Source organism: Carettochelys insculpta, chromosome 18, assembly GCF_033958435.1.
Source record: "Carettochelys insculpta isolate YL-2023 chromosome 18, ASM3395843v1, whole genome shotgun sequence".
Classification (NCBI taxonomy): Eukaryota; Metazoa; Chordata; order Testudines; family Carettochelyidae; genus Carettochelys; species Carettochelys insculpta.
The window spans coordinates 21,080,309-21,092,391 of record NC_134154.1 but is presented as its reverse complement, the minus strand read 5'-3'; the positions used below and the strand labels follow the sequence as shown (position 1 = coordinate 21,092,391).

Here is a 12,083-nt window from a genome sequence, read left to right as displayed (position 1 = left end):
GTGCTTCACACTTTCTGAAAATAAAGACCTTTCAGGTGTCTTAGGTTAACAACCAAAAGTAACTCCACTTGAGTTCACTTTACACCATCTACATCTACCTATTATGTATGCACTGAAAGAGTAGATGATACACCTGAATAATACCAAACAAAAAAAAACAGGCTGCTTTTGCATCCTAAACCAATACACATGCAGAGAGAGTAAACATTTTTCTTTGTTATTAAAATCACGTTTTCCAGTGGTTTTCCAGTGTAGGTCACAGGAGATAACAGCCTACACCATGAAATGATTCTCTGATATTTTAATTAAGGGGCTTACTCAGAAGTTCCTTCTTGAGTAAAACTCCTAGCATCCTCAGTGGGATCAGGCCTGGGCCCCAAACTTTGCTGGCTCTGACATAAATCCTGGCTTTGTGTTTATTAATCTTTGGATGTGTCTTGAAGGCCATATGGAATACATTGTATCCTCTCTCATCCACCTTCTGTGTTGCTTAAACCAGCATAATCATTTAATAACTTCACACAGCTCTCCTTATTGGGAACATGCTTCAAAACATAATGTGCTAAGCCCTGGGTGTAATTGGGCACCACTCAAAACTCACACAGCTCTGCCAGGGAGAACACGTTCCTTTCTGGGTTGTAACATTTTGTAGCCTTCTGTGTGTGACACTGCACTGGGAAAAGGGATTCAATCAGACTTGATTTCTTGGAACTGAAAAGTCACAGGAGTGAAGCATGTGGGGGCTAAATGTCATCAAACCCAGCTCCTACGCTGATTTCAAGGTACAAGTTGAACCTCTCTAGGTCTTCGCCCTCAGGATCTGATGGGTGCCAAACCAGAGAATTTGCTGGACCATGGGAGGTCAATATTGTCTAGCATCATTACCAACACTTCCACTGCTTCCTGGGTTCTTAGAAGACATTTGGGGTAAATTGGAGCTAAATAACAGCACAGAACCCTGAGAGCCAGGACTGGTGGCTGTAAACAAACTTTATGGGGCAGTGGGAAACTTGGACACACCCATAGGTGGTCATCCAGCTAACTAAAATCATTCTGGGTCATGGACATAGCCGGACCAGAGAGAGCTGGGCTAGAGTCACAGCTTGCAGTGTGTTTATCTCCACAAGTCAGCCATGGATTCACACACTCACTCTCTTCCTGGTTGCATGATATCATCTTCTTAGCTCTTGGAAGTTTATGGGAACCTGATTTTTTTCATTCTATAAAGGCATCTGTCCTACATTACTTCTCAACCACCAGTTCAAGGATAAGGCTCCTCAATGAATTTGAGTCTCTCACCTGGTGGCAAAAATTCAAACGTATTTACCTTTCCCATTGTCCATGAAAGCACAAAGTGTGTTTTAACTTGAAGTGTCCACTCTTGTGTATCACACCAACCCACAGATAACTTTGGTATAAACGAGGGATGAGCAACCCCCAGCATGTCAATTTTCATCAGCCAGGCAAGGTTGGAGCTCAGCCCCAACCCTCCACCCCCACGCATCTGGGAGCTTACTCAAAGCCATGCCGTCAGTGGATTAACAAAAGACCATTTAATGCTACCAACCACCACCTAAATAGGAAAGCTCTCCATCTTTATTTATTTATTAACGAAGCTGTTGCAAGTAGGACTATTAGTGACTTTAAAAAGTATCACTGGCACTCAGACCATACGTAGAGATCAAAAGGTCAAATTTCAACGTTCCACCTCAGAAAGGTTGCTGATCCCCGGTATAAACAATAAGTAATTTCAAATGCAGACAACAGTGTAAGCAAGAACAAAGATCAGTGATGGCAAATTAGTTAAATGATCCGCTGTTTGCAGACTCAATGTGCTGTGTAAATGCAGGCAGCACAGGGCGCCGGAGTGCCAGTGCATGAGTGGGTTCCTGTGATTCAAGCACTCTGGACCTCAGCACAGGGGGTTCACAGTAAGGACATGAGAGACAAGCACACTGGCTCAGCAGCACATGGGGTGGGCGTTTGGGTCTGGCATTCCTGGGATCAGTAAGAGTTCAGATAGAAGGAAGTGTCTGCTCATAAGAGAACATGCAGGCAAAAGCCAGAACAAAGCTGCTAGACCCTGGCAGGAGCAAAACCTAATTCTCCTTGTCAAATGTGGGGCCTTTTAAGGAGTCAGGATGGGCAGAAGGGAAGTGAAAAACTGGATGGCCCCTTGACAAAGGAGCCTGGGGGGACAGAAAAAAAATCAGCTCTTACATAAGATCAACATGGATCAGTATGAATGGGCATTCCGAGGGACACTGGAAATACCACAGCAAGTAACTAAAGACAGAGCAATTTGGCATTATAGCAAGTCCAACCCTGTTGCTTAGCAGTTTGCAGCAAAGAGACTCTGCTCTGTTCTCATTTGCACCAGTTACCCTGGAATAATTCCAATGCTGGCAGTTACTCCTCTATGCATAAGAGAAACTGGACAACAATAGTTTACGGTGGGGAAACACAAAGCTCTCCCCTTTTATCTGCAGACTCCAGACTAGTGCATACACAGATGTCTGCTCTGGCAGGAGTTTGAGGGCTGGTGTGCTAATTTTGATGAAATAAATGGGAGCAGAGATCCCAACAAGGGGCTGCGGGGAGATGCAGGGGGAGATTTACTGTTTATTTATGGCATGTGGTTGGATTGTCGGTGGGGCTTTGTATTATTTATGGGCTGTGGGCCACAGAGATGGAGAGCAACGAAGGGTCCTGAGGCACCTTACAGACTAACAGAAAAGTTTTGAGCGTGAGCTTTCATGAGCTCGTGGAGAGATGCAGAGGGCTGTTTGTTGGCTCGTGGATTTTTGTTTTACAGACACATTTCTTTTTTTATGGGACCTTTGTTTTTCTATTAAGGCACCTGGTGACCTTTAGATGTAGGTGCCTATAAATTACAATGTTTTGCTAGAATCATATTAATAAAAGGCCACCTGATGCCATCAGCTTAACTGGCTGGTAATGCTGCGCAGATAGGGGCTCAGAAATGGCATCCTGTCAGTGCATCTAGGCTGGGTCTTTGTACCTGCTTTGGTGACTGAAGAAGCTCTTGCGCTACTGCTGTAGCAAATATGGCCTTATTGCTCCCCGGGCTGAGCTGCAGGGAGAGTGAGAGTCCAGTTACCAGCTGGACTCCGAGGTCTGTTATTGTCACCTTCTCATCCAGAACTGTCACAGTCTTCTCAGCCAAGATGGCGTCCGAAAGAGGGGACAGTATCTGTAAAGGGAAATCATTATTAACATGGATTGTTTCTGTAGCAGCCCCAGCACACCGGCTTCCCCCAGGGACTCTCGGGGGCTTCTGTAATGAAAACAAATAAATTATGCTCTTTATTTGTGCACACATTTCATATGAAGGCTAATTTTGTACATTCATAATAAATTATAGGGAAATAAATAATTAAACAATTGCTATAAATGGATAGAGAGACCAACGAGTAAACAGACTGCTTATGAACATAGAGATGCTGTCTACTACTTTGCTTATAACTGCTTCTCATATCGGAAACACCTATTATTAGAGTCACGTGATATTTTTCAGCAAGTAGTAAATCTCTTAAAAATGCCCATTTGGGGTCACCAAAACTATTTGTGAATTAAGACCAAACATAGTGAATGATTTCAGTGAGAAAAAATAGTTGCAAAAAAATGTAACAAATCAGATATTATGAGAACATGTTTTATTTTGGCATTTTCGGAACATAACATCATGAAATTTATTTCAGAATGAGGATGGCAATGTTGCATTCAGCTAAACACATTTTGGGCAGTTTGTTTTCTGTAACAAAAACAGTTTTGGTTATAAAGTAATCAATTTTTCGCACAGATTTTTCAGTTCATGCACCATGCTGAAAAATCATTTGTTCGCTCAGCTGTGTGTATTATCCCTTTCTAAGTTCATGATGCATGTTACTCTAACACTATGTGCAATTTGATTAGTAATAATTAAAAAAAAGTAGACTGCTCATGGTGAGAGGTAGAGGTGAAAAAAAACCTTATAATAAGATTCTAACTATCACAACACACTTTGTAGAGGATCTGTAAGAATGAGTTTCATTCCAAATTCTTGCCTTGGGGAATTAACGCTAAGAGCACATTGTACAAAACTCTCGTGACAATGGAAGGGACATACATAGAAGGCTTGTTATGATCAAAAGGGATCTGAATACGCTGAACAGGAGAAGCTGCCAGACTAAGCCAGCCCCTAACCACAGATTTAGAAGAGGGCTTAGTTTAATGATGCATGTGTGGTGGGCTAAACTTTCCAAACAGATTCTTTAAACGTACTTTGCAATCAGCTTCCTTCCCACTGAATTCCCTTTTGAGAGGCACTCAAAATATTTATGTGCACTTGTAGTGAGTGCTACAAGTCCCACAGCCTTTTTAAGGCTTATAAAGAAGACCTTTGTTGAGACTCCCAAGCCTACACGTCACGGAAACCCACTTCACCAGGACCGACAAGCAATGCCATTAACACATGCTGATGGAGATATCTAATGGGCAGTCCTGAAAGTCTGGGGCCACAGGCATATCTGGGGACAGGGAGAAGACTGTCTCCCCATTAGGGCAGGGGGCTGGACTCGATGACCTCTCAAGATCCCTTCCAGTTCAAGCATTCTATGATTAGGTCCAATGCCTCCTGGTAAGTTGTGTAGTTTGAACTCAATATAGGAGGTCTACCCATTCAGTTGTGAGACCCTGCTTCCAGATCCAGTGGATAGGCTACCAGGACAGCAGAGAAAATCTCTGGGGTTTGTTTCTGCCACTGACTCTCTATGTGACCTTGGGTAAGTTATTTAACCCCCATTGCCTCAGTGTCACCATCTATGAAATGGAGTTAATAGTCCAAATTCTCTGCTAGTATTAGTTGCCTAAGCCCACTGAAGTCAATGGAGCCACCCCAATTTACACCCACAGAGAATTTGGCCTAATGACACTCATTCTTATCTTTTCTAAAGCTCCTAGAGACACACGGTTGGAAAGCATTATCAAAGGATCAGTTGCTCTCACTGCTTTGCTGCTGTCCCTGTAATGTTTATTCTGTAACATGACTTGAATTTGCATTACTTCAGTCCCAGCATTTCACATTTCATACTTCCATCCTGACTCTTCAAGCTGCCCTTGTTAATATCACTTTTACTGCTTCGTTTTGTCAGTTTAGGCCTGACAATATTAAGTTATTTCAGCAGCTTCCTCCCTGGTGATAGCTCCAGTCGCGGAAGTGCTATGAAAAAAGTATTAGTCAAATATAGGCAGAAATGAGTTCTGATGTTTCCTGGGCGAGGATAAAATTACAGAATCCTGAAATCCACATGCTTCAGAGCGTAGGCTGATCAACAGCTGGGAAAAGAAAGCAACCTGCCCTATCCCCGCATATACAGCACCCAAGAGTGCACGATATAGCTTTTTAAATTCCCTGCTGATACATGTTGTATCTACTTCTGTTGTAGAAAGGGCACTGTGCTGGGTACATGATCAACAGCCAGTGGTGGTATTCCTCTGTTACAATGTCAGCCTTTATGGGTGAATGTAGGCCTGGGGAAAGCCCTGGAAACCAAAACCTTCTTATTAGCTGTAGAAGAGACCAGGCCTGGACATCGCTCATGCAACCTCCAGTACTCACATGCCTCAGCCCTGACTCAAAGGTTCACCATCTCAGGCAGAGAGGCTCATTCAGTCCCTGGCCTCACCACTGAACCTGCCAAGAAGCGGGTATATCTGTGGCCATCTGGGGGCCTGATGTTTGTAGGAGGTAGGCACAGTGCTCACTAAGTGGGCTGAGGTCACCATCAGTTTTGACCTAGGCCTTCAGATAGCCATTGGCTGGCAAAAGCTTTCTGATGTGACCCAGCCAGGCTAGATTCAAACCCACGACCAAGCATAATATCAAAACACTTGGTATTCTCTTCCCCAAACCGCAATCCTTGTCTTCCTATTGTAGCCAGATAGTACTGTACGGCACAGTAAATTGATTAGTTATAATCACTATAGCCTTATAAACAATGTAACCTTGCAGTTTCGTAGGCAATAAGTTAGTTATAATAAATGTATATTGTGATACTAATTAAATACAAGATGTAGCTCTTAGGCCTGAGCAATGGGCAGCTCTGCTAACATAGCTCCAGCTTGGTGTGATGTTGGTGTATTCTGATGTTAAATTGTACCATATAATGAAATTAGTATTAGGAAGAAACTTTGTTACTCTTCATTCCAACCTACAATTATGTGAAGATGGTGTCCACGTGAATGAGAGAAGAATGCTTTTAGAGAGAGAGGCATAAAGACCCCTGCATACCCACATGACCAGAGGCAGGGCTGAAGACTCGGGGACGTAAAATGAAAACTAAAAACACCAGATCAGGCAGATTGCTGAGCCTCAAAGTTAGGGACAAGCACCATTTAAAAGGGAACTAATAAGGACTTTTCCAGAGGACAACACCCTGAAGGGGTCATCAATGTACTGATATCGGATAACTAAAAGAACAACTTTCAGATAAATGTGTTGCAGAAGGACTGATTGTAATGCTGAGTAACTGATGAAGGCCTGATAGAGCAAAATGCATAGACTTGCATGGAGGGAAAACCCTATAAAGGATATGGCCATCTTGTATTATTCTTTGAGTTCCTTCCTGGTACAACATGGAGCATCAGTCCCGACAGATAAAACTTAGCTCAACCCCTGCCATTCCTGATTTATCTGGCCAATAAGTCAGGGCAGGCAACAGATTGGTAATTATAACATCAGCATGATGTGTGTGTGTGAGAGAGAGAGAGAGAGAAAACCATATGCTACTTTGTTACAATATTAATAAAAGTGGTATCTTGCCTTATCCCCCTGAAAAAGAACCTGTGTGCTTCTTTTAAGCATAACACTATCTAAGAAAGTCCCTTGTGGCCATGATATCTGAAGAATTCAGCTGAAGGAGCAGGGTGGGTCCAGTTATAAAGAGAGGAGCAACTTGTAAAATGCAGATGCAGATCAAAGTTTAGTTTTCAGCCTCCATCCTGTCCCAAATTGGAGGGTGTTGGATCGGGGGCAGTTTAGTTTGATCCCATTTCTAGACTTCTATTCCTACTACATGGTGTCTACAGGTGATAATTGCTGAGTGCAGTCTGCAGGGTGAAGCAGATACACCAAGGTGAAGGAAAAGGGTGAGCATGGTAGCCAGTTTTCCTTACCTGAATTGTGGTCATTCCAAGCTCCTGCCCGATCAAAATCTGTCCACCTTGAAGCTTAGCGATTCTGGGCTCCTCCATCTGCATGAAGTCGCTCACCAGCTCTGTGATATCCACCTGCCAGTCAGAGCCCAGCAAATAGCTTAGCTGTCCACCTGGATCAGAGGGTTCAGCTACAAATTGTGTTAGGACTCGCACCATGGCATGCTGGTACTGCAGGGTGCAGCCTCTGCCCTTCCGCTCATCTTCATCTTCATCGTCGCTGTCTCGGGCTGGCCTGGTGAAACAGCAGCACAGAAAAAAAAATCAAGCAACCACAGGTATGACTGCAAGACCATGTGTCGAGCTGTAACAGCTTGTTAAGCACTGCTGAAGGCATCCAGACACAGAGCTGGGACATCTTCTCAGCTCTTTCTTCTCTTGTCCTGTACACCAAGCTATGGCCATTCCTTCAGCCTCTTCCTCGAGAACATTCCTGACATATGTCATAGTCCACCATCTCCCGCCAGGATTACAGTAGCCTTCTGGTTTCTCTAACCTTCCTAGCACCCACAATGCCCAAGCCCATGGGTCACTCAAAAAAGCAGCTGCTAAAGTTGCTTTCTGTGCCTGAACCTCTGATCACAACACTCCTCACCCATCCTCTTGGAATCCTTCCTGTGAGTCCTCATGTCAAGTCCAAACTTTTCATCTTCACCTTCATACCACTTATCCCAAGACTGGTGACCTTCAGGTTTACACCAGAATGGCATTAAGTCCAAATGAGTGTGTTCTATGATGCCAGCCTTGTCTGTGCTTTGGCAGCTACAGACACAAACATCCTCCCTGTGCTCTTAACAGCTGCCAATACCAACATCTCCAGTTAATGCCCTCTTGGAATATGTCTGCAAGGCTGTGCCTTCAAACCCCTCCATATAACAACCATTCTTCTGTGATGCTTCAATAAACTAACCAATAGGTGAAGGGCAGATGAGAGCAGTTCACACCTACTTTCTCAATTTGTTGTAACAGTAATTAATAAAATTGTCACTGTATATAGAGCTCTGTCCTCTGGCACCACCCTTCATATGCCACTTGTCTTCGCAGACCGTAAGCTCTGTGAAGCAGGGACTGTGTCTACATAGCACCTACCCCAGTTGGGCCCTGATCCTAATTTGGTCCTACTGTAATATAAATATAGAGTGTGTAAGTGATGCAAACACAATTAGTAATCATTATGATTGACACATTATTATTAATAATAAAGAAAGCAATGACATCCCATGTACCAGGCCTCAGACCAGACAGATGTGGTCTTTGCCGATGTTTTGTAGGACACCACAAGTGAAAACACTGACCCTGCCTCTCCCGGCAAACAAGCTATTTCTATTTAAGCCACAAGTGCTATAAAAGGAAATTGATTTTCGGGGCAGATACACGCATTCTGTGGTTTCCGTTGCCCTAATCAGTGCAGTGCGACAGCTGATTGAATAAATGCCTGGTGACCTTCAGGTTTACACCAGAATTGCATTAAGTCCAAATGAGCGTGTTCAGATCTGCTGGCCCTGTCAGCTGCTTTGGCACATGTCCAATCCAGACCGAATGCTCGCTAATGAAACCTACCTCTTATTAGAGATGATGGGAACCCTCCACCCCTTGATCTGGTTTAGTTCAGTGTCAGAGATCTCTATCTGGAGAGGAAGACGAGGAACCCAGACTGTCATTTCCAGTGGGGCAGTCAGATGCTGGTAAGTAAAATTAACGATGACATTCACTTTGCCTTTCATTTCCTTCCCGTTGACAAAGACATAGTCACATCTGTCAGAAACCTGGACAAGGGAAAGGCAGGGAAATTAATGAGTCTCTGGACAAAATTATAAAGCTCACCTCATGCTGAGTGAGTGGGAGGGAGGTGAGATAGGATTTGGGTTTGAACAAGTTCCAAACTCTGAAGACAACTAACAATATCAGGAAAGCTGCCTGGTTGGCTATTAGCAGTCTGCACAATTTAGAAACACTTGTGAACCAACAGGCTTTTCCTGCTAGAAATATTGCCAACGTGAGCTGTGATAAATGAACAGCACTCTTCTACTCCCAGGTCCCAGACCCACTGCTAGGACCTCCAGCTCTGGTTCTGATCTTGTTCTGGCTCTGATGGTAGTCCACTGGGTCATGGTCCTGTCCCCTGGTAAGTCAGGGTATGTGTCCACTTACTGAATCGAAGGGTCGATATCCTGGAGTTCAATATTGCATGTCTGGTAAAGATGTGCAAAATTGATCTCTCTGGGGTTGGCAGTCGACCCCCGTACTCCTGCTTGTGGGAGGAGTAAGGGAGGTTGATGGGAGAAACACTCCTGCCAACATCCCTTAGAGAGGACAGACCACACAATTGCCGTAGCTAGAATTGCATATCTGCAGTCGACTGTAAGGTCTAGTGTAGACCATGCCCCAGACAGATGGTATTAAGTTCCCCCTCCTCTCATTTGGTGTGAGCCTGAGGACCTGTTCTGTAAACAGGAGGAAAATCCGAGAGGTAAGTGCCTGGACAGGCAGGGTGATGAGTGCAGGGCATGAAGAGTCACATCCCCCAAAGGCTGTGGCAGGAGGGGCAGCCAGCCCACAGCCAGTGATAAAAAGGGGCAAAGTTCAGGACCAGGCCCGCACTCCCTGTGAACAGCGAGACGCGGAGCGACCTGGTCCCCAGCCTGCTCTGCTCTCCTGGCTCCCAGTGTCACTTGGCGAGGGGATTTGGGGGCAGGGGTGGAGCCGCCCTCGTGACCACCAGCAGGAGGAAGCAGAGTGACGCAGCTGGGAGCCATGGGAACAGAGAGGGTTGGGCCCAGGTTGCTCCACTTCCTCATACTGCTGGGGAGTGTGGAGGGAGGAGCCCCTGACCCCTGCTGCCAGTGCCAGCCCCTCGCTAATCCCCTGGGCCATGTCACTGGGGGAGTGGGAACAGTGGCCTTAGGGGAGAGGTGGAGTGGGGTGGGGCAGAGAAGAAGCAGGAGGCAGAAAGTTGGGGGAAAGGGTGGAGGGGGGCAGGGTGAGGGCAGAGTACTTTCGGGGGCTTAGGAAGGGGTGGAGTGGTGGTCAGGAAGGGAAGAGGTGGGGCCTTGGTAGAGGAGAGGTTTGACCTGAGCCTTGCACCCTCCTACAGATGGCCCTCCTCTGAGCTACATGGTGTGGGGTGGAGTCATATGGGGAGACGGTCACATGGCTGGTGCTCATCTTGTCTTTCTTCCCAGCAGTTGCAAATGTGCCCAAGATATTCAACAGAAGGCACATTTCCCCAGGCAGTTCTGTAGTGATGTCCTGGAGTGGTGATAGTGGTTCCTGAACTGCAGAAAGCAGCATTAATGATCCAGTAGGAAGCACTCTTTCCCACTGAATCAGTACTGGAACAACACCTAACCAGGCCATTACAGCTGCTGTGCATGTGGCGGTGTGGGGGTGCTGCCTTTCAGAGAAAACGCAAAGCTAACCAGATTTGTGAGAAAATTCTGTGCAGGTCTGGGGAGCCGCATACACAGCTTCTGGATCTTTCACGCTTCTTCTGTGGATTCCTTTCTCTCTCAGACAACTCCAGATCCCTTCCCCACTATCTCTGGGACTTCTTTAACATCTCCATATCCACAGGTCCCATCACACTTCCCTCTTCTTGCATCACATCTCACCCTTCTTCAACAGCTTCCCAAACTCTCACCATTCGAATGTATTTTGGGCTCTGTTCAAGTGATGATAACCCAGCATCGGTTGCCCTAGAATCCTGCATCGTACAGAATCCGGATGACATGTAGGTTATTCTAGGAAGGTCCAGGCCCGCTATCCTTGACTCCAGTGGGAGTTTTGCCTGAGTAAGGACTGTAGCATCTTGAGTCCCAAAGGATGGATACTAGTAGAATGAACCTGGATGCTCACAATTAAAGCAAACCCAACATGCGGCAATGGTGGAGCTGTGATTAAAATAAGACTATGTGTGGGGGCCTTGACCATTTTTTTCAATATCATAAGGGATAAGAATGCATTTCCATGCAAGCACCACATAAAACAAGCATATGCAAAGCAAACAGAAAATGGCATTTTGTTGTTCAACAGCAACAGAGGGAAATTTCTAATTCTGGAGGCATGTACTCATGGTGTCAATAGGGCTCCATTTATCAATTTGAGATCTGAAATCCCTTCTGATAAAAAAGCACTCAAATGGGATTGAAAAAAGGTTTCATTGAAACAAGCCCAGACAGGTTTATTATAATTTACTGCACGGGCAGTTCTTTGAAAGGCTACACACTGAGGATGATTTGATATTTGCACGTCCCCATAATCTCTTCCTAATAAAGAGCAATTGATTGTTGCATTTTGAAAAGCTGAATAAAATAGTGCCCTGACTAATGTATTGCAAGAAAGGCAGGGGGGTGTCTCAATGTGTGTGTGTTGTATGGTTAAAGTTATTAGGTTCGCTGAGAAACTGGGAAGAACCAGACTTCAGTCTGAATCACTTCTGAACTCAGGTAGTTCAAATGAAATGGAATTCCTGTCTTAACAGCCCCTCATTTTGTAAACCTAAACCTGAAGCCCAATATCCTCCTCTGGGAGGTAAAGACAGAATTGGACAATGATTCCTGAATCAATTTCTGTTCCCAACTTCTTGCCAACACACCCAGTTCTGTAACCTACTGGATCATTTCTTCCCCTGGAAGAAGAACGTTGTCTGCTCCACCATCTGACGATGCCTTTACTTCTTCAAACATGACCCAGAATCCATTGGCTTAAGCAGTGCTCCAAAAGAGGTGTGGTGGGTGATAGCACAAAGGTTTCTGGAAGGCCAAGGCCTAGCTGCAGCAAACTGAGCACAAAATGAAACCTCCTGTCCCTTCGGAGGCTGAACCAGATGGGCAGAAACTTAAGGGAGAATAAGAGTGTGGGACTGGCCA

At 45.1% G+C, this 12,083-nt stretch overlaps 1 protein-coding gene across 6 annotated transcripts in view; it reads right to left on the bottom strand.

Annotated features, from left to right (window-relative positions):
• LOC142022784 (transmembrane protein 132D-like) overlaps positions 1 to 12,083 on the bottom strand; it is a 592,725-nt gene that overhangs the window by 3,950 nt on the left and 576,692 nt on the right. For 4 of the 6 annotated variants that reach the window (XM_075012989.1, XM_075012990.1, XM_075012994.1 and 1 more), the window contains 3 exons: positions 8,776 to 8,981; positions 7,177 to 7,450; positions 3,023 to 3,214 (listed from right to left, as the gene is read on the bottom strand). In XM_075012989.1, coding sequence (XP_074869090.1) covers positions 3,023 to 3,214; positions 7,177 to 7,450; positions 8,776 to 8,981 — 672 coding nt within the window. The remainder of the gene's footprint in view (positions 1 to 3,022; positions 3,215 to 7,176; positions 7,451 to 8,775; positions 8,982 to 12,083) is intronic. The other 2 variants (XM_075012991.1, XM_075012992.1) reach the window with 2 other exon arrangements.